The sequence below is a fragment of the Jaculus jaculus genome, chromosome 15, assembly GCF_020740685.1.
Source record: "Jaculus jaculus isolate mJacJac1 chromosome 15, mJacJac1.mat.Y.cur, whole genome shotgun sequence".
Classification (NCBI taxonomy): domain Eukaryota; kingdom Metazoa; phylum Chordata; class Mammalia; order Rodentia; family Dipodidae; genus Jaculus; species Jaculus jaculus.
The window spans coordinates 54,741,890-54,763,370 of NC_059116.1; the positions used below are offsets into that span (position 1 = coordinate 54,741,890).

At 37.2% G+C, this 21,481-nt stretch overlaps 2 protein-coding genes across 6 annotated transcripts in view; one reads left to right on the forward strand and one right to left on the reverse strand.

Moving 5' to 3' along the window:
• The window catches only part of Trappc8 (trafficking protein particle complex subunit 8), a 148,927-nt gene that overhangs the window by 95,355 nt on the left and 32,091 nt on the right, over positions 1 to 21,481 (forward strand). For all 5 annotated transcript variants that reach the window (XM_045135008.1, XM_045135010.1, XM_004668420.2 and 2 more), the window contains 3 exons: positions 961 to 1,035; positions 1,817 to 1,940; positions 4,337 to 4,491. In XM_045135008.1, coding sequence (XP_044990943.1) covers positions 961 to 1,035; positions 1,817 to 1,940; positions 4,337 to 4,491 — 354 coding nt within the window. The remainder of the gene's footprint in view (positions 1 to 960; positions 1,036 to 1,816; positions 1,941 to 4,336; positions 4,492 to 21,481) is intronic.
• Positions 17,508 to 17,874, reverse strand: LOC105944771 (cysteine-rich PDZ-binding protein-like). The gene has a single exon (XM_045135277.1). The coding sequence runs from the start codon at positions 17,820 to 17,822 to the stop codon at positions 17,508 to 17,510; it is 315 nt and encodes a 104-aa protein (XP_044991212.1). The 5' UTR covers positions 17,823 to 17,874.

The following is a 21,481-nucleotide window of genomic DNA, read 5'->3' on the forward strand; positions in this document are numbered from 1 at the left end:
GTAAGATTGTGAAAATTTTTAGGGCTTGTGTAGTTGTTCAGTGAATTTTAGTCTTTAATATTGGGTGTTTTTGTTTGTTTGTTTGTTTGTTTTTTGTTTTCGAGGTAGAGTCTCACTCTAGCTCAGGGTGGCTTCGAACTCATGGTGATCCTCCTGTTTCTGCCTCCTAAGTGCTGGGATTAAAGGCATGCACCACCATTCCTGGCTGATCTGTTGTTTGTGTGTGTGTGTTTGTGCCTATACAATTTTCTTTCTTTTTCTTTCCTTTTATATAGTGCCTTGCTGCATAGCTCAGACTAGGTTAGCCTTGAATGTGCTGTCCTTTTGCTGCTTTCTAGGTTTATTATTTTCTTCTGGTGATAGACTAAGATGTTGAACTGAAATTTAGGGTGATATAATTTTTATTTGTGATGTAATTTTCACTTTTATATATTAAATAATTATTTCCATGGTAGATGTAAGATATTTATGAGAATCAAATTTTCCTCCAGTGTGAGCCAGTTAGTTCTGCTTTGCTCTATGTTATCTGTTTCATAGTTTTTGAGTTGAGAGGAAATATTTCTGTCTTTTCTGCAGCATGAGTTTTCATTTCCTAAGTATAATTGACCAGTTTAAAAAGGCTACTTGGAGCAAAAAATAGAAAAAAAAAAACCTTGCTGAAATATTAAATGAATATTTTGGCCTTTATTGACCATGAGCATTTAACTTTTCCTCCAGGGTTTTATTTTCCTGTTGGTTGTATAGGTCACTTACTCTATTCAGTTGAGTTGAACGAAACAAAATAAAAATATATACATCAATTGCCTACCACTGCATGACCATACTCCATAGAGCTTAGTACATATTAGAATCTAGAAAAGTAATTTTAGCTAATGTTACTGTTTCTAAATATTAGTGCATATTAATAATCTGGTATTTTATTTATTAGAATATGTTTTTAAAAAGTAATATTTTTTTCAGATTGTAGGTGAACCTGAAATGATTGGAACTGAAGTTATTTCAGAATTCTTAATTAATAGTGAAGAATCTAAAGTGGTAATTGATTTTTAAATCATTTTTCTGGTAATTGCCTTTCTAAAAATAAGTTCAAAATAATTTTATGCATCAGCTTAATTTATTCAGATATTATATATTCTGGCTTTTTTAAGAACTAAAATTAGGAAGATTAGGAAATTGGATTTAGTTAGAAAAAAAATGATAGGAAAGTATGTTAATAGTAGTCTCAGAAAATGTTTTACTTTTCTCTCAGTGTTAATGTGGTAAATACATAGGATACCCAGTTGACCAGAATAGCTTTTTATTAAAAACATGTTAAGGTGGTTGCAATGTAACTAAGTGATAGAACACTTGCCTGTACTATGCATAAGACTCTGGGTTTTATTCCCAGCCCTGCTAAAGAAAAAAAAGTATTAAAAAAAATCAAGAAACTATAATTTATTGGACTTACATATTTTCTTTTAAAAATATTTTTTGGGCTGGGGATGCAGCTCTGCTGGTAGAGTGCTTGCTTAGCATGCAAGAAACCCTGTATTCAATAGCTGGCTGTTATGGCACACACAGAATGAATTACAGAATCTCAGCACTCAGGAGTTGGAGGTAGGATGATCAGAAGGTAACCATTGGCTACAAAAAAAGTTCAAGGCTCATGTGGGATACATGAGACCCTATGTCCAAAAAGAAAATGCTTCTGTGTTAACAAAAACGGAATTTTTAAAGCTTAGGCTCTGAGCTAATTCTACAACATTACAGAATTTAGGTATTGTACTACTTAAGATATTATGAAAACATAATAAAAGTGACTTAAATATTTCCACAGGCAAGACTAAAGCTCTTTCCCCATCACATAGGGGAGCTGCATATTCTGGGAGTTGTTTATAATCTTGGCACTGTTCAGGGCTTCATGACAGATGGCATTGGTGCTCTTCCTGGATGTCACACAGGTAAAGCTAAAGCAATTATAAGTAATTATAAAAGTCGTGCTTAAATCATGGCATGGAATATAATGAGTGAAATGAGGTAATTTTTAAATAGCTCTAATGTACCTTTAAATAAAGGCATCTGAACAGATAGAAATATAATTAATTACTTTAACTTCTGGCATAGATTCAAAAGTAAACAACTAAGCTGGGTGTGGTGGCACATGCCTTTAAATCCAGCACTTGGGAGGCAGAGGGGGAGGATCGCCATGAGTTTGAGGCCACCCTGAGAATAGGAGTGAATTCCAGTTCACCCTGGGCTAGAGTGAACTGTACCTGGAAAAAAAATGAAAGAAAATGAAAAAGAAAAGAAAAAATAGCCAACTTATTTTCCCTAACACTTTATATAATTCTTGGGCTCTATTTTATGTTTTTTTTTTTTTCCTCTGTTACTGATCCTACTTTAGTAAATCATAACTAACTAAAGTTTATTAGAACTATCTGGTGCCAGTACAGAAACCACCATAACACATTTTATTTTTTGAATATCTCCTTTTTATAAAGCACAGAATAAATTAAAGACTAGTTTTTTGTTTTTTTTTTTTAATATCATTGAATTTTAGACATTTAAGGTAGCTTTGGTGGTACATGTTTGTAATCCCAGCTATTTAGGAAGCTGGGACAGGAAGAAATGCAAGGTAGAGGTCAGGTGAGGCAGTGAGCTGCTGCCTTAAAATAAGAAAGGAGATCATTGCTATAGCTCAGTGGTAGAACATAAGGCCCTTGCTCTATCCCCAGTACTGACGAAAACAAAAACAAACAGCAGCAACAAAATCACTTGAAATGTTACCTCTCCTGAAAAAGAGTAGAATTACTGGTAAGCTGATATTCTTGGCACCCTAAACATTATTCTTTATAGACTTCTAAGGTTAAAACTACAAGATACACGTATTTAATGTGTTTTCCTCTAACTCTTCATTCAGAAGCCTTGTAATTGAGTTTAGGTTAAAAGGATGCTACGGAGGGAATTTACTCTTAATTAATCCTTCTAGTTCTAGCACTTTATTTTAGTAGATGTGTCTTGTTTTATAACAAATGAAAATAGGTCATTAATTGGCATGAATTTTGCAAAAGCTTATTATTGATATTCAGAAATCTTTTGGAATACTTGCTGATATTTTAATCTTTGTATTGAATATTTCTACTTGTCTGCTTATCTAAGATAATTTAATATAAAAATAAAATACAAACTCATGAATGAATAGTTGCAAACAAAAAAAATTGCACTAAAATTGAGTATACTTCATTTTAGTTCTATGGTTGTACTTGTTTGACAACCAAGCTTCATATGTAAATGATCTTGTTGATTTGTTACATTTGTAAAGCAAATTTCCTTTTTTACTTGTACCTAACTCCCATTTTGTCTAGTGCCACAGAAGTATTATAGTTGTTCATAAAATATAGCTGATTGTTACAATATGAAGATACATTCATGAGCTCTCATAATTCATGTTACTAAATGACATTAGTGACTAAGAATCATGAAATTAAGTCCCATCTTACAGATCTGGATCAAATGAAGTCATATATGTAATCTGAAACCCTCACAGCAAACTATGACCTTGACTAGTTCTGCAGCAAATTAAGAGTTATATACTCTAGTTTTGTTTTTTGTTTCTTTCTCACATACAAGTGTTACATTCTAGCCTTTGGGGAAAAACTTCACATGTATATTAACTAAAAGAAAACTACATTATGTTTACTTTTCATTGTTCATTCTCTTAAGAAGGTATAGTTATTTATAATCCAGAAGTAATTAAAATTAGTGACAATATTTGAATGTGAATAAAAGTAAAATGTTGACCTATTCTGTATTTTAAATTTTTTAAAAAAATAAATCTCATGGCCCATATCATTTCTAGGCCCAAGATAAGCTTTTTTCTTAGGTCTTTCTGGTTAATAAGCATTATGGTTTATAAAGTAAAGGTTTCAGGGGGCTGAGGGGATTGTTGAGTGGTTAAAGATGCTTGCTTACAAAGCCTGCTGGCCTGGGTTCAGTTCCCAGCCACCCACAAATGCTGGATGGGTGTTCATTTGCAGTGGTAAGAGACCCTGGCACCCGTTGCCCCAAAAATGCAAGTTAAAAAAAAATTTAAAGGTTTCAAAGGACTCACTGTATGTAGTCTGTGTAACATAATATTATCCAAAACAGAATGAGAAATGAAACAATGGTATGTGTGATATTAATCATTAAGTTAAAATATACTTAGTTTTTTTTGATTATTCATGTCATTCAGTAATTATCTAGAATTTTTCTAATAATTATTTAAAATTTATAGTATTAATATATCCATACTAAATTAATATCATCTATACATACATAATTATTATTTTAGGGTATTGATTATTTATTATTTCAGGAAAACATCCCTTGAGTATGTTGGTTCGAGGGAGACAGAATTTAGAAATTCAAGGTCCTCGGCTTAACAACACAAAAGAAGAGAAGACATCTATTACATATGGTCCTGACCGACGTTTAGATCCTATAATCACTGAAGAAATGCCATTGTTGGAGGTATTTCATTTCTTAAAATATCATGAACTTAATTTGCATATATTTAAAACTTTTCATTTTCTAATTTTTGAGAACTCTCCATATTGACTTGTACAATGACTATATTAGTTTGCACTCCTACCAACAGTGATGAAAGTTTCTCTTTCCTCACATTCTCACCAGCATTTGTTGTCTGTTTTCTTGAAGCTAACCATTCTGACTGAAGTAAGATGGTATTTCAGAGTTGCTTTGATTTGCATTTCCCTTGATGATAGGAGGGTGAATATTTTCTTACATTCTTGGTCATTTTTTGTTTGTTTGTTTCTTTTCTTTTTTTTTTTTGAATTGCCTGTCCAATTCATTAGCCCATTTGGTCATTAGCAATTTAATTTTTTTGGTGCTTAACTTTTATAATGCTTTTTTTTTTTTTCTTTTCTTACGGGACTGGAATGAAACCCAAGGCATCCATGCTACACAGTTCCTCTGTTACTGCTTCCAGGCCCTCGCTGGGGATTCTAGGCTGGCCACTACTGCTGAGACACACTCCTAAGCCCCTCACTGAGTATACTAGGCAGGGATGTAACCAAGAGACATGCCCCCAATTGTGTTTTTAAAATATTTTATTTATTCATTTATTTAAGAGAGACTGGGCATTCTAGGGATGTGCCAGGGCTTCCAGCCACTGCAAACAAACTCAAGATGCATGTGCCATCATGTATATCTGCTTTATCTATTGAACCTGGGTCCTTTGTCTTTGCAGGCAAGCACCTTAGCCACTAAGCCATCTCTCCAGCCCCTCCTCTTTTATTTTTATTTTTATAGTTTCAAGGTAGGGTCTCACTATATCCTAGGCTGGCCTAGAATTCACTATGTAGTCTCAGGGTGGGATTGAATTCACAGCAATCCTCCTACTTCTGCCTCCCAAGTGCTGGGTTAAAGGCATGCAGCACCACACCTGACTTTTTAAACTTTTTATTGACAACTTTCATAATTATAGACAATAAACTATGATAATTCCCCTCCTCCACTTTTCCTTTACAAATCCACTCTTCATCATACCCCCTCCCTCTCTGAATTAGTCTCACTTTTATTTCAATGTCATCGTCTTTTCCACTTATTATGAAGGTCTTGTGATGGTAGTGCTAGGTACTGTGAGGTCATGGATATCAAGGCCAATTTTTGTCTCAATGATTGCATTGTAAGCTGTCCTACCTTTCCTTTGGCGCTTAAGTTCTTTCTGCTACCTCTTCTGCAATGGACTCTGAGCCTTTCAAGGTATGATAGAGATGCTTCAGTGCTGAACACTCCTCTCTCATTTCTTCTCAGCACTGTGGTATTTTTTGGGTTATCCCAGTGGTCACCACCATCTGAAAAGGGAAGCTTCTCTAACCACAAGTTGAGAGCATAATATATAGGTATGAACATTAAGAAAAGTGCTTATACATTTAACAAGACAAACAGGCGTTACCCTCCTAGAGCTCATGACCTCCCTCACCATCGGCTTTTGATTAGGTTTTTAGTATCAGGCATGTATTCCCTCCCATGAAGTGGGCCTCTTGTCCAATTAGAGAGCAATTAGTTTCCCCCATAACAGGCATACCCCTTATTGTATCATTCAGTCATATGGCTTGGCTAGCCAAACTTAAGGCTTGCATTGCCCACTGTTTTCATTGCTGATGACTTCTGTCTCCCATAGGGCTGCATGCTGTGCAGCTCTTTGTCAGCTAGTCTACTGGGAGGAGGTTTTCAGCTCGACTTCAGCTTGATTTCTCATTGACCTTGCAGCCAAAGCATGTGGAATCTTCAGCAATAGGGTCTTACTATCTATTTCTGGTGGGAAACTAGGAGCCTTGGCAATGGCCTGTAATGTTTTGAGGCATCAGGGTCATCCCTGGCCAGCAATTCACTGGAAGGTAATTACAGTCTACGGCTTCTGGGTACACCATTATCCAAAAAAGTAGGTTTCCATATGGCTTATTCATAACATCTTGAAATTTGATTAACCCTCCCACTACCCTTCTTTTACTCAGTCTCTTCTCATGATCTCCCTTAGGCCATTTTCTAGCTTTCTGGCCTCTGCTGATTTTTTTTTTTTTTTTTTTTTTTTTGGTTTTTCAAGGTAGGGTCTCACTCTGGTTCAGGCTGACCTGACCTGGAATTAACTCTGTAGTCTCAGGGTGGCCTTGAACTCATGGTGATCCTCCTACCTCTGCCTCCCAAGTGCTGGGATTAAAGGCGTGCGCCACCACGCCCGGCCCTCTGCTGATTTTTTGACTTCTATGTTAATTGGATTACAAATCAGTAGAGTCCTTTTTTAACTTGGTTATTAGCCCCCTGTCTGAAGTATAGGTGGTAGGGATTTTTTCCCATTCTGTAGGTTTTCTGTTCATTTTGGAATGTTCTTTTGCTATGCAAAAACTTTTTAATTTCATATAGTCCCATTTGTTGATTCTTGGGTTAATGTCTGTGCTGTTGGGAGTCCTGCTCAGAAAGGTCTGTCTATGTTTATATTTTGTAGCATATTCCCTAATTTTTTTCCTATAGTACTTTCTGTGTTTCTGATTTTAGATTGATGTCCTTTGACTCATTTTGTTATTTGTTCAGAAAAAAGTGGGTATCCACCGTTTATCTTTCTTCCACTGAATACTTGTCGAAAGACTAGGTAGCCCAAACACTGTGCCTTTGTTTTTGGATGTTCTCTTCTGTTCCATTGGTCTACAGGTCTGTTTTGGTGTCAGTACCATGCTGTTTTTATTGTCATTGCCCTAAAAGTACAATTTGAGATTGGATATTAATGATACCTTCCAGTATGTTCCTTAGGATACTCCCAGTTTTCCTTAGGATAGCTTTGGCTACTCATGGTCTTGTGTGGCTCCATCTGAATGCCTGGATTAATTTTTCAAGTCCTGTGAGAAACATTGGAGTTTTGATGGGAATTGCATTGAATATGTAGATTATTTTTGGTAGATAACCATTTTCTCAATGTTAAACTTGCCAATCCAGGAGAATGGGAGGTCTTCCCCTTGCTAATTTCTCTTTACAGTGTCTTAAAGTTTTCTTTGTAGAGATCTTTCACATCTTTTGGTTAGGTTTTTTCCTAAGTAATTATTTTTGGTAATGTAAATGGGATTTTTTTCTTTGTGAATTCACTGTTGGTATTGTGTATTGGTTTTGTGTCCTGCAACTTACTGATGGTATCCATTAAGTCTAGGAAGGTTTATTTATTTATTTAATATAATCTGTTGGGTCTTTTATGTACAGAAGCATGTCATCTATAAGCAGAGATAATTTTTCTTCTATTTTTATTCCTTTTTTGTCTCGTCATATTGATCTTCAAGTGCTATATTGAATAGAAGTGACAAGATTGGGCATCCTTGTCTTATTCCTGATTTTAGAGGCAATGAATGGTATCAGTTTTTCTCTACTTAATGTAATGTTGACTGTGGGTTTGTCATATGTTATGTATTATTTTGAGATATTTCTCTCATTTCCAATTTTTTTCAATACTTTCAGCATGAAGGTGTATGGACTTTGTTGAATGCTTTTTTTTTTGCATCAATTGAAATGATTACGTATTTTCCATCCTTAAGTTTGTGTGGTATATAACATTTACTGATTTACATATTTTGAAACAACCTTGCATCACTGTTAGGAATCTGACTTGGTCATCATCTTGTTGATGTGTTCTTGGATTTGGTTTGTAAGAATCTTGTTGAAGATTTTTCATCTGTGTTCATCAGTAAATTGGTCTGCAGTATTTTATTTCCATCTTCATTTGGTTTCTGGGTACAACATTATCCACCTCCACAAGATTCTATTACCCAAACACACTCTTTTTGTATTACCTATGAAAGAGGTAAGTTTTTATATGGATTATTCACAGTATCTTAAATTTTGTTAAACATTGCTCCAACCCCCAACTTTTCTTCATCCCGTCCCATGACACCACTTTACATCATTTCAGCCCCAGTATTCTGTCCTTCTACTTACTCTTCCCTCATAGTCTCTTTCTACCTTCCTGGCCTCTTCTATACCAATTAACATATAAATATAAATATTTGAAGCTAGGGTCCACATATAAGAGAAAACATGTAGCATTTGACTTTCTGAGCCTGGGTTATGCTCTTAGTATCTTTTCAAGATATCTTTTCCAGATTCATACATTTTCCTATAAATTTCTTAATTTCACTTTTTTTTTGGTGGTACATGACATGTTTGTTTATTTGCTTTTCTTTTTTTCTCAATTTTTATTAACAATTTCCATGATTATAAAAAGTATCCCATGGTAGTACCCTCCCCCCACTTTCCCCTTTGAAATTCCATTCTCCATCATATCCCCTCTCCATCTCAATCAGTCTCTCTTTTATTTTGATGTCATGGTCTTTTCCTCCTCTTATGATGACCTTGTGTAGATAGTGTCAGACATTATGAGGTCATGGATATCTAGGCCATTTCATGTCTGGAGGGAGCATGTTGTAAAGTGTCATACCTTTCCTTTGGCTCTTACATTCTTTCTGCCACCTCTTCTGCATTAGACCCTGAGCCTTGGAAGGTGTGATCGAGATGTTACTCAGTACTCCAGTCACTTCTTTCCAGCAGTATGATACCTTCTGAGTCATCCCAAAGTCATTGCCATCTGAAAAGAGAAGATTCTCTACCCAAAGTGAGAGTAGCATTAATATAAAGGTATAAATATTAAGAGAAGTGCTTACTGGGCAGTTTGATAAGCACAGTATATACATTTTCCAGACATCAGCAGATGTTACACCCCTAGGGTTCATGACTACCTGTTTTAAGTTTTCAGTATCAGGGATGTGTTTCCCCCCCATGGAGCTCCAGTCCAATTGGAGGGTAGTTGGTTTCCGCCATGACAGGCATGCCACTATTGCACCCATTGGCTTATTTGGGCTGGGTGGCCAATTATAAGGCTTGCAGTGTCCACTGTTGAGTATCTTCACTGGTGGTATCTCTTTCTCCCATTGAACTACATGTAGAATGGCTTCTTCCAGCTTTCTGTCAACTGATCTACATGGAGGAGGTTATCAGCTCAGTTCCAGCAGGATTTCTCAGTGGCCTTGCAGGCCAAGTATGTGAAGTCTTCAGCAATAGGGTCTTACCATCTATTCCTGGTGGGAAACCAAGGGCCTTCGCAGTGGCCTATAATGTTTTGGGGGCATCAGGGACCTCCCTGGCCAACAACTCACTGGAGGTATCCCATCCCTGGCACTGAAAATTTTCTAACAACGATCTATAGCTTCTGAGTGTTCCATTGTCTGAAACTGGAGGATTCCATATGATTTATTTGCATACTCTTAGATTTTGATTAGCCCTCCCTCCCCCTTTCCTTTACTCAATATCTTCCCCAGACCTCATTTTGGGCCTTTTCACTTTTCTTGATAGCTAAATAAAACTCCATTGTATAAATGTGCCTCATCTTCATCATCCATTCTTCAATTGTGAAGGGAGCATCTAGGCTTTTTCTGTTGGCTATTTATTGTGACTAGTATGGCAATAAACATGGATGAGGAACTATCTTTATAGTAATGAATAGAGTTCTTAGGGTATATGCCAAGGAATAGTATAGATGGGCAATATGGTAAATCATATTTTAGCTATCTCAGGAACCTCCACACTGATTAATACAATGGCAGTATTAGTCTCACCAATAACTGAGAAAGGTTGCTATTTCCCCATAACCTCACCAAAATTTATTGTCATTTGGATTTTATTTTTTTGTTTGTTTGTTTTGAGGTATGGTTTTACTCTAGCTCAGGCTGACCTGGAATTCACTCTGTAGTCTTGGGGTGTCCTCAAACTCATGGTGATCTTCCTACCTCTGCCTTACAGGTGCTGGGATTAAAGGCATACGCCACCATGCCTAGCTCTTTTTTTTTTTTTTTTTTTTAAGTAGAAACATTGTATGGCTACATCACGTGTTGGTACCATCATTTCCTTCTTCCCTGCCCCTGCTCCACTGAGGGCCCTCCTTAGTGGGATTGCTGGAGGTGTGGGTTATGAGTTTTAAGAGCAGCAGTCAGTCATTATGTGGAGGTCAGTGCCTCTGGCTATTCCTTCTCACCCTGTGGCTCTTAAATTCTTCCACCCCCTCTTTCACAAATTTCCCTGAACCTTGGTGCGTGTGCTTTAAGTCTACTTTAGTGTTGAGCTCTCAGCAGTTTCTGAATTTATGCTTGGTTTATTTTGAATATCCTCAGTGTCTGTCTCTAACCCTGTGGTGCAGGTTGTCAGGCTTGCTATGGAAGCAGCACTCTTGCTTATCTCACCAATTCCTCTGTGGTGCTAGAGGTGGTTCATCTGCTGTAAGGGAGTCAGCTATGTATTCTTGTCTTGTTGATAGATTTTGGTTGTCCTCAGTTCTTGCTGCTTTCTGAAAAAGAAAAACTTTCTCCAGTGGAGAGTGAGATTAGGATAGGATGAAGGGGATAAGCATTATTAATTTAGAGAGATTTTGATGGTTGTAGCCTCACTTTTGGATAAAAACTAGTAGGAGTTTCTCATTGGAGACCATAATCTTGGTCTCCACAGGATTCGGACTTGGTTCCCACTTCCAGCTATAGGTACCTTTCCAGTGAGCAGATCTCACAACCAAGATGAGAGCCATTGGTTACCCAACTAAGTTGTGTGCCACTATTGCACATGTGAGTAAATTTTGGCAGGATGGTTGCTTTCATGTAGCAAGGTCCTCTGCTTGCTCACAATGTTGTTGCTTGGCCATTTTCCACCAGGAGCTCGCATAGCACTTTTTAGTACTATATGGGCTAACCATTTGGGAGCAGGATTTCCTGCAGATTTAGCTAAATCTCTTACAGTTTTAGCTTGATCTCTCAATGGTCTGAGTTAGCAGCATGTGGTGTCTTCAGCAATAGGGTCTTACCTTTTACTTCAGGTAGGTAATCAAGAACTTTGACAGAAGCCTGTTTTGTTTTGGGGACCTCATAGGTCTCTGGTGAACATCTCAATGTGGGACTTCATAGGTCTCTGGTCACCACCTCAATGTGGGATGCAACCAATTTCTGGTACTGAGAGTTATAAGCTAGTACCAAATATGTTAGGGCTAGGCATTATCCCACACTATCCAGGACCCTTACCAGGCTATCCCATGTTTCTATTAGGGTTATATCTGTTATCCAGGAGGAAGGTTTCTATAGTACCAATTCAATTTGTATTTGGTTTTGTGTATATCTCCCCCCACTTACCCTCCTCTTCTCCATCCTTCAAACCTTTTCATCCCTCTTATCTGTCTCTTGAGTTGTCTGACATGTATGCCTGAACTTCCAGCACTTTGGGAACCACAAATGAGGAAGAATATGCAGCATTTGTCTTTCTGTGCTTGTGTGAGTTTGTTTAGGATGACCTGTTCCTATTCCATCCATTTTCTTACAAATTTCATTGTATCATTTTTCCTCACTGCTCCATAGATTTCCTGTGTGTGTGTGTGTTCTTCATTATCTATCAAATTATGGGCATCTGGGTTGATTCTAGTTCTTAGCTATTATGAATTGAGCAGCTATAAATATGGTTGAGCAATCAGCACCCATTTCTGCAGTGAGGAGTGGAACCTTTAGGGTAGATGCCCAGTGGAGGAATGGAGGAATTGCTGGGTCAGTTGATAGTTCTATTTTCATCTTTTCATATTGATTTCAATAGTGGTTATACAAGTTTGTACGCCCATCACCAGTGTATGAGTGTTCCTGTTTCCTTGGTTTCTTGCCAACATTTTGTTGTTTGATTTATTAATGTTTGCCATCCTTTCTGGATTAAATGGAATTTCATAGTTGTTTTAATTTGCATTTCCCTGATGATTAAGGATGTTGAACGTTTTCTTAAGTGAGTATTAGCCACTTGTATTTCTTCCTTTGTTTATTCCCTAGTCAGTTTTCTGCCACATTATTTGTGTGGATTGCCTGAGTTTTTATTGCTTAATTTTTTGAGTTCTTTGTAGATTCTATATATTAGGCCTTTGTTAGTGGTATAGCTGGCAAAGATTTTCTTCCATTCTGTGGGTAGTCTTTTGGCTCTGTTTGTGGTTGTTTGTCTACACAAAACCTTTTTCCCTTCATGAGATCCTACTGGCTAAGTGATTGTTTAATTTCCTTAGCTACTGAGGCATTATAGGAGGTCTCTCCCTACTACTTTTCATATATGTATGTATATATATTTATTTATTTGACAACTTATGTATTTACAGATAACAAACCATGGTATTTTCCTTCACTCCCCTCCTTTCCCCTTTATAACTCTGCTCTACGTCATATCCACTCCCTCTCTCCATTAGTCTCTTTTTAAATTTGATGTCGTCATCTTTTCCTCCTATAATGAGGGTCTTGTGTAGGTTATGTGAGGTCATGGATATCAAGGCCAATTTCTACTTGGACAGTTGTATGTAAGGAGTGGAACCCTTCCTTTGGCTCTTACATTCTTTCTGCCACCTCTTCCACAATGGACCCTGAGGCTTGGAGGGTGGGAGATGTTTCAGTGCTAGGCTCTCCTCCATCCCTTCTTCTCAGCACTCTGTTGTCTGTTGGGTCATCCCAGTGGTCATTGCCATCTGAAAAGAGAAGCTTCTCTAACCAGAAGTGAAAATATCATTAATATATGAGTATGAACAATAAGTGTAGTGCTTTCAGGGCAATTAGGTGAGAATAATATATGCATTTATCCAGACAAGAACAGGGTTTATATTCCTAAGGCTCATGACCTCCCCTGCCATGGGCTCTTGATTAGGTTTTCACTACCATGAATGCATTCCCTCCCTTAGAGCAGGCCTTCAGTCCAATTGAAGAGCAGTTGGTTTCCCCCAGAGTAGACATGCCACTATTGCACTTCTTCAGTCATTTGGCCTGTCTGGCCAAACTTGAGGCTTCCAGGATCCACTGTTTTCACTGCTGATGACTTCTGTCTCCCATAGGGCAGTATACAGTGCAGCTTTTTCCAGCTTTCAGTTGGCTGGGCTAAAGGGAGAAGGTTTTTGGCTCAGCACCAGCTTGATTTCTCATTAACTTTGCTGCTCAGGCATGTGAAGTCTTCAGTAATAGGGTCTTACCATCTCTTTCTCACAGGAAACCAAGGGCCGTGACAATAGCCTGTAATGTTTTGGTAGCAACAGGGACCTCCCTGGGTAACAACTCACTGGAAGGTATCCCATCCTAGTCACTGAAAATTTTCTGTTAACAATCTATGGCTTCTGGATGTGCCATTATTCAAGAAAGTAGATTTTCATATGTCTTATTCAGAATATCTTGAATTTTTTTCACACACTCCCTGGCCCATTCATCTTTTATACAATCTCTGACCTTGCTTAGGCATTTCCCCTCCCTGTAATCTGTTCTCCTTACATATATACAATACCATCCCCTTACATCCTTCCCTTGCCTCTCTCCCTTATAGGCTTTTTTTAGCTTATGGGACTCTGCTACTGATTTTTGGTTCCAGCTCACACACAAGTATATACATTTGTAGCTAGGATCCACATATCCGAGAGAACAAGTGATATTTGTCTTTCTGGGCCTGGCTTAACTCACTTTGTATAATCCTTTGCAGACCCATCCATTTCCCTGCAAATTTCATAATTTAGTTTTTCTTTACTGCTGAATAGAACTCTGTTGTGTAGATATACCACATCTTTATTATCCATTCATCTGTGGAAGGACATCTAGGCTGTTTTGATTTCCTAGCTATTATGGATAAATCAGCAATAAACATGGTTGTGCAAGTATCTCTAAGGAAGTGAGAAGAGTCCTTGGGATATATGCCTAGGAGTGCTATAGCTGGATCATATGGTAAATCTATTTTTATCTGTCTCAAGAACCTTCACACTGATTTCCACATGGCTTACCAGATTACATTCCCACCAACAGTGTAAATAGGGTTCCCTTTTACCACACCCTAGCCAACATTTATTGTCACTTGTTTTCTTGATGGTAGCCATTCTGATGAGAGAGATGAAATCTCAAAGTAGTTTTAATTTGCATTTCTCTGTTGGCTGAAGATGTAGGACACTTTTTTAGATGGTCATATGACGTCTATATTTCTTCCGGTGAGAACTCTCTATTTAGTTTCATAGCCCATTTTTTAATTGGGTTGTTTGATTTCTTATTGTTCTGTTTTTTAAGTTCTTGGTATATTCTGGATATTAATCTTCTGTCAGATGTGTACCTAGCAAAGATTTTCTCCCATTCTGTTGGCTGTCTCCTTGCTCTATTCACAGTGTCCTTTGCTGTATAAAACCTTTGCAATGTCATGAGATACCGGTGGTTGATTAATGGTTTTATTTTCTGAACAATTGGGATTATATATTCAGAAAGTCCTTACCTATGTCAATATGTTGAAGGGTTTCCCCTACCTTTTCCTATAGCAATTTTACAGTTTCAGATTTGATATTAAGGTCCCTGATCCACTTGGATTTGATTCTTGTGCATGGAGAAAGACAAGGATCTATTTTCATCCTTCTATATATAAATACACAGTTTTCCCAGCACCACTTGTTGAAGAGGCTGCCCAATGAATATTTTTGGGATTTTTTTCAAAAATCAGATGGCTGTAGCTGCCTGGATTAATATCTGGTTCCTCTATTTTGTTCCATTGGTCTACATGTCTGCCTTTGTGCCAATACCATGGTGTTTTTGTTACTATGGCTTTGTAATATACCTTAAAATCAGGTATGGTGATCACCACCAGCCTTATTTTTGTTGCTTAAAATTGTTTTGGCTATTTGAGGTTTTTTTGTGCTTCACACTGATTTTTAGAATTTTTTTTTCTATTTCTGTGAAGCATGCCACTGGAATTTTAACGGGATTTGCATTAAATGTATAGATTGCTTTTGGGAAGATTGACATTTTCACAATATTGATTCTTCCAAACCAAGAACATGGGATGTCTTTCCATTTCCTTGTGTCTGCAATTTCTTGCTTGAGTGTTTTAAAGTTCTCATTATAGAGATCCTTCACTTCCTTGGTCAGATTTATTCCAAGGTACTTTATTTATTTATTTATTTTGAGGCAGTTGTGAATGGGAGAGATTGCCTGATTTCATCCTCTGAATGTTTGTTGTTAGTATATAGGAAAGCTACTGATTTCTATGTATTTATTTTGTATCCTGCTACATTGCTAAAAGTGTTTATCAGTTCTGTCAGTTTGCTTGTAGAGTCTTTAGGGTCTTGTGTGTATTGAATCATATCATCTGCAAATAATGATAATTTGATCTCTTCCTTTCCAATGTGTATCCCTTTTATGAGTGTCTCCTGCCTTAGTCCTATAGCTAAGACTTCCAGTACTACATTAAATAAAAGTGGGGACAGTGGATACCCTTGTTTTGTTCCTGAATTTAGTGGAAAAGCTTCAAGTTTTTCTCCATTTAGTGTTATGTTGGCTGTAGGTTTTTCATAAGTAGCTTTTTTATACTGGTGAGATATGTTCCTTCTATTCTCAGTTTCTTTAATAATTTTACCATGAAAGGATGTTGGATATTGTCAAATGCCTTTTTGGCATCTATTGAGATGATCATATGACTTTTTTTTTGGTCCATTAGACCATTTATACAATGTAGTACATTTATTAATTTGGGTATGTTGAACCCACCCTGCATCCCTCATTTAAAGCCAACTTGGCCAGGGTAAATAATCTTTTTGATATATTCTTGTACTCTGCCAATATTTTTTTCAGAATTTTTGCATCTATGTTGATGAGGGAGATTTGTCTATAATTTTCTTTTTTTTTTTTGTTCTGTCTTTGCCTGGTTTGAGTATGATGGTGATGCTGGCTTCATAGAAGGAGTTGGGTAGAATTCTTTCCTTTGTATGTTATGGGAAAGTTTGAGAAGCAGTGGTGGTAGTTCTTCCATGAAGGTCTGCTAAAATTCACCAGTGAATCCATTTGGGCTTGGGCATTTTTTAGTTGGAGTCTTTTTATAACTTCTTAGATCTCTGTACTTGTTATAGGTCTATTTAAGTGGTTTATCTCATCTTTGTTTAATTTTGGTAGTTCATATGAATCAAATCATCCATTTCTTTCAGATTTTCAAACTTAGAGGCATATATCTTCTTAAAGTATGTCCTTATAATTTTCTGAACTTCTTTGGTATCTGTTGTAATGGTGCCTTTTTTCATCTCTAATTTTATTAATTTTTCTCTCTTTTCTTCTGGTCAGATTTCCTAAGGGTTTATCAATGTTGTTTATCCTCTCATAGATCCTACCCTTTGTTTCATTAAATCTTTTGATTGTTTGTTTTGGTTTCTTTTTTTTTTTCTCCAAAAGGGAAGATTCATTTTTATTACATAGGAACAGGGGAAACATTGTGAGGTTAAGATAAGTAAGTATTGTTCTGGTTTTCATGACAATCGGAATTCGAGATAACATGTGCATGTTTTTCTGAAATCCAGTGTGTATATTTGAACAAACAAGTGTTTCTGGTGTTTCTATTCACACATGCATTTTGGCTCAAGGAACAAATTTAAAAGCAAAAATCAAAACCACAACTTGTCTTCAACTGGGGTCTGAATTAATCGTCAAGGGGCTAGTGACCTAGCTCAGTGGTACGGTATAAGCCTAGCACAAGCCAAGCCCTCGGTTTAACCCCAGTGCCATCAGAACAAACGAAAACCCCAAGGAACAATTCAGCAACAGCAGTTTCCAACCCCTAAGCAGACCATGACATCAGTACCGGATAAGAGGGGAGAATCCTTATTCAGGGCAAAATCTCTCTTCACTTGTAATATTGATAAACCAAGTAGGCAGACAAGCATTATATGAATGATGTTAAATAAAAAGTGCACACAAAACTCAGGAGTATTACTTGCATTACTTCTGTCACTGATTCCAGTTTGGTAAAATGCTCATAAGGAAAATAACCACTTACGGCAGAGACTGGTTAGAGCATTGCTATACACAACGGCTTGAGAGTGAAAGAACAGAACGCCGGTCAACTTCCTGGGTTTAAACTTAATTATTTGTCTTGGCATGGACTATTCTGTAAGATGAACGCCTACATTGTACCTTGAAAATTCAAGGCAGAAAATGAAATCAAAGAAAGCCCCTACACGGAAGTCTGTAGTTTTTGGTATCCAAGACCTTTTTGCCACACATTGCACAGATGCCTTTTTTGTAGGCGCAGCCCTGGCAGTAATGAGAACCGGGTTGGTGTACAGAACTTTTACCAATGCTGCAAGTGGAGAACTTATTCTTTCCATATGGATCAAATCTTGCTTTCTTTGAAGTCAAAGCTTTGTTTTCATTAAGCTTTCTTCTGCCACTTTCTGTGGTATTCCTTGCCCCATCTTTCCATGTATCTGGAGTGATAACCATGCCGAGTTTCTTTTCACATTTCTCACACACCATCCTTCTGCCAACGGTCCGCTTAGCCTAGCCGGCGGCGGCAACAACAGCAGCAGCAGCTACAAAAAACGTCAACACTCTTGGTTTCTATTTCATTAATTTCTGTCCTAATCTGTATTATTTCTTCTTGTCTACTGATTTTGGTTTGCTTTGTTCTTCTTTTTCTGTGGCCTTAAGGTGAAGCATTTAATTTATTCATGAACTCTCTAGATCCTTTTTTTTCCCCCAAGGTAGGGTCTCACACTAGCTCAGGCTGACCTCGAATTCACTATGTAGTCTCAGGGTGGCCTCTGCCTCCCAAGTGCTGGGATTAAAGGTGTGCGCCACCACACCCGACTCTAATTTCTTAATATTGGCACTTAGAGATATAAATTTCCCTCTTAGTCTGCCTTGATTGTGTCCCAAAGGTTTTGGTATTTTGTATTATCACCACCATTTGTTTCTATGAATTTATTGATTTCCTTTCTGATTTCTTTAGTGACCCATTTATCATTCAATAGTGTACTGTTTAGACTCCATGAATTTCTGTATGCTCTGTAGCCATTTTTGTTGCTGGTTTGCAGTTCAATCCCATTATGGTTATGAGATTTGCTTTGTGTCCTAATATATGGTCTATTTTAGAGAATGTTCCAGGTGGTCCTGAGAAAAATGTATATTCTGCAGTATTTGGATGGAATGTTCTGTAGATATCTGTTAGGTGCATTTGTTCAATGACATCATTTAATTCAGATGTCTCTCTGTTTATTTTTTGGGGGGTGACCTGCCAGTTGATGCTTGGGTTTCTACTTATCTGCAGTGTTGTATGACGATCCACCTTTATATACTTTCAAGGCATGAGTTTAAGGTGCCAAGTCTAGGTCTTTTATCCCAATCCAAGTGCAGAAGTAATCCAAAGTGTTGAGCTTGCTTGCTAAGTAAGTATTCTATTGGACTGGGTAGAAAATTTAATAGCAAATTCTAAACTTCAACTTAGCATTATATTCATTCATTAAAAAAAAAACAGCACAAGATATGCAGTTGGGGGGATTAAAACAAATAGATAGTCTTATAAAGCCAAAATCCCTAAGGATGTGTCTTGTTCTACACCCTTAGTCTTGTTGGCTGGGAGGTAGAGATTTCTGTTCTGAATTGGGTTCTGGGTCAGCCTAGATTTGGATCAGACCCTTCCCCTGTTAATGACTGAAGCCAAAGACAAAGGCCCTGTAAATATGAAAGCATCAAAAGCAACAACATTCATGTCCCAAATACAGGTTATTTGAAAATGGTAAAGCCAACCAAGAATGTGTAACTTATATCTTGCTCTGACAAGATAAGAAAGATTAACTTTTCCAATGCAGGCCTATGTTTCTGTGGGTTTTGTTTTTTTCTTTTTTTGGTCAGTCAGTCTCATTACATTTTAGGGTGACTTCCAATCTTACCAGTGCTGAGTTCCCATCTTGATCCCTCCGGTTTGTGCTGTGATGACTGCTGCCACTGTGGGCTGAATGCCAGTGATTCGCGGTTCTGATGGTGGGGATGAGAGAGTTCAGAATTCTGGAGTTGCTTATGTAGTTCCACCTGTGTCCTTTTCAGTAGCTCCTTAGTTGATCTTCAGATTTCTTAACTTTGGAAGAACACTAATGAAGTTGAAAAATCCCCTTGTTTGGTCTCTGCCACTGCTTGGTGCACCTCGTGGGGCGGGGCAGTATCGGGTGGGTGCCCAGATTAGCTGACCACAAACACCTCAGTGGGGTTCTGGCTGTTTTCCTCCTTTCTGGTGGATCTTGGTCTCTCTGGCTTCTCTGCTATGTCTAAGAATAACCTATACGCTTTTGCTGGGGTTTTGCATAAGTCCTTCCCTAGGCTGGTTTAGCGTGGCTCCTATGCTGCCATCTTACTCGGAAGCTCCTCTTTCCCCATGTCTCTATAGTAAAACTTTTTCATAGTTTTTCATCTGGCAGTTTGATCGTTTCGGGTCTTATATTGAGGCCTTTAATCCATTTGGAGGTGAGTTTTATACACTGTGGAAGAAGTGAGTCTAGTTTCCTTTTGCTCCACGTGGTTATCCATATTGTCCAGCACCATTTGTTAAAAATGCTATCATTTCACCAGTGTACATTGTTGGCTCCTTTTTCAAAAATCAAGTAGTACTTAATAGTACTAAGGGTGTGTCTTCAATTCTGTTCCATTGGTCTATATATCTATTTGTATGCCAGTACCATTCTTCCTTTGTTACTCTGGCTTGGTAGTATAGTTTTAAATTGGGTATGGTGATACCTCCAGAAGTGTTTGTTTTGCTGAGCATACTTCTGGATATCAGGGGCCTTCTGTCATTCCATGTGAATTTTGAGATTTTTTTTTCTATCTCTGTGAAGAATGATACTAGTATTTTTATTGGTATTGCATTGAATTTGTATATTGCTTTTGTTAGAATTGCCAATTTCACAATATTAATTCTACCTATCCAAGACCATGTTAGGTCCATTCATTTTCTCATGTCCTTATCAATTTCTTTCTTGAGTGTTTTCCTTTTATAGATCTTTTACTTCCTTGGTTACTGATATTCCAAGGTATTTGATTTTGTTTGCTTGTTTGTTTTTGGTGTGGCTATTGAAAATGGGACAGCCTCACTGAGATTTTCTGTATCTTTGTATGTTGATTTTGTATCCTGCCATTTTCCTGAAGGAATTCCTCACATTTAGAAGTTTTCTGGTAGAATGTTTTAGATCATTTATGTATAGGACCAGTCCATCAGATCATGGACTTTTCCTTTTGGGGAAGGTTTTTTTTTTTTTTTTTAAAGATACGGTCTCACTCTAGCCCAGGCTGACCTGGAATTCACTCTGTGTTTTCAGGATGGTCTCGAACTCACCGCAATCCTCCTACCTCTGCCTTCCAAGTGCTGGGATTAAAGGCATGTGCCACCACACCTAGCTTGTGGGGGAGTTTTTTTTTTATTACATTTTAAAATTTGGTGAATGTAATAGGTTTGTTTAAGAGATTTATCAACTCGATTTAGTTTTGGTAGTTGGTATGTGTCTATGAATTCATCCATTTCTTCTGGGTTATCCAATTCCGTGTAACAGAAGTTTTGAAAATATGTCCTTATGAGTCTTCCAATTTCATTTTGTGTTGTTATTTTCAGACTTCTCTTGTATTTCTTGTGATCAAATTGGCTGGGGGTTTATCATCTTGTTTATTTTTTCAAAGAACCAACTATTGGTTTTGTCAATTTTCTCAATTGTTTTCTTAGTTTCCAACATTAACTTCAGCTCTGATATTATTTCTTTCCATGTGGAACTCTTGAGGGGTGGATTGTTCTTGTTTTCCAGTACCTTTAGGTGGATGGTTAAGTTATTAATTTGAGATCTCTCTGTGTTTCTTATAAAAGCATTTAATGCTATGGTTTTCCTTGTAGCACTGTCTTATTGTGTCCCATAAATTTTGATATGTTGTGTTTTCATTATTAAGTTCTAGAAATTTTATGGTTTCCTTTTTTATTTTTTTTATTTCATCCAAAGCCCATTCATTGCTTAATAACATATTTTCAGTCTCCAGGAGCTGGTGTAATTTCTGCTGTTTCTCTTGTTAATATCTAGCTTTAACATACTGTGGTTTGATATAATATAGGTAGCTGTGTCAGTTTTCCTGAATTTATGGAGGCAAGCTTTGTGCCCTAGTAT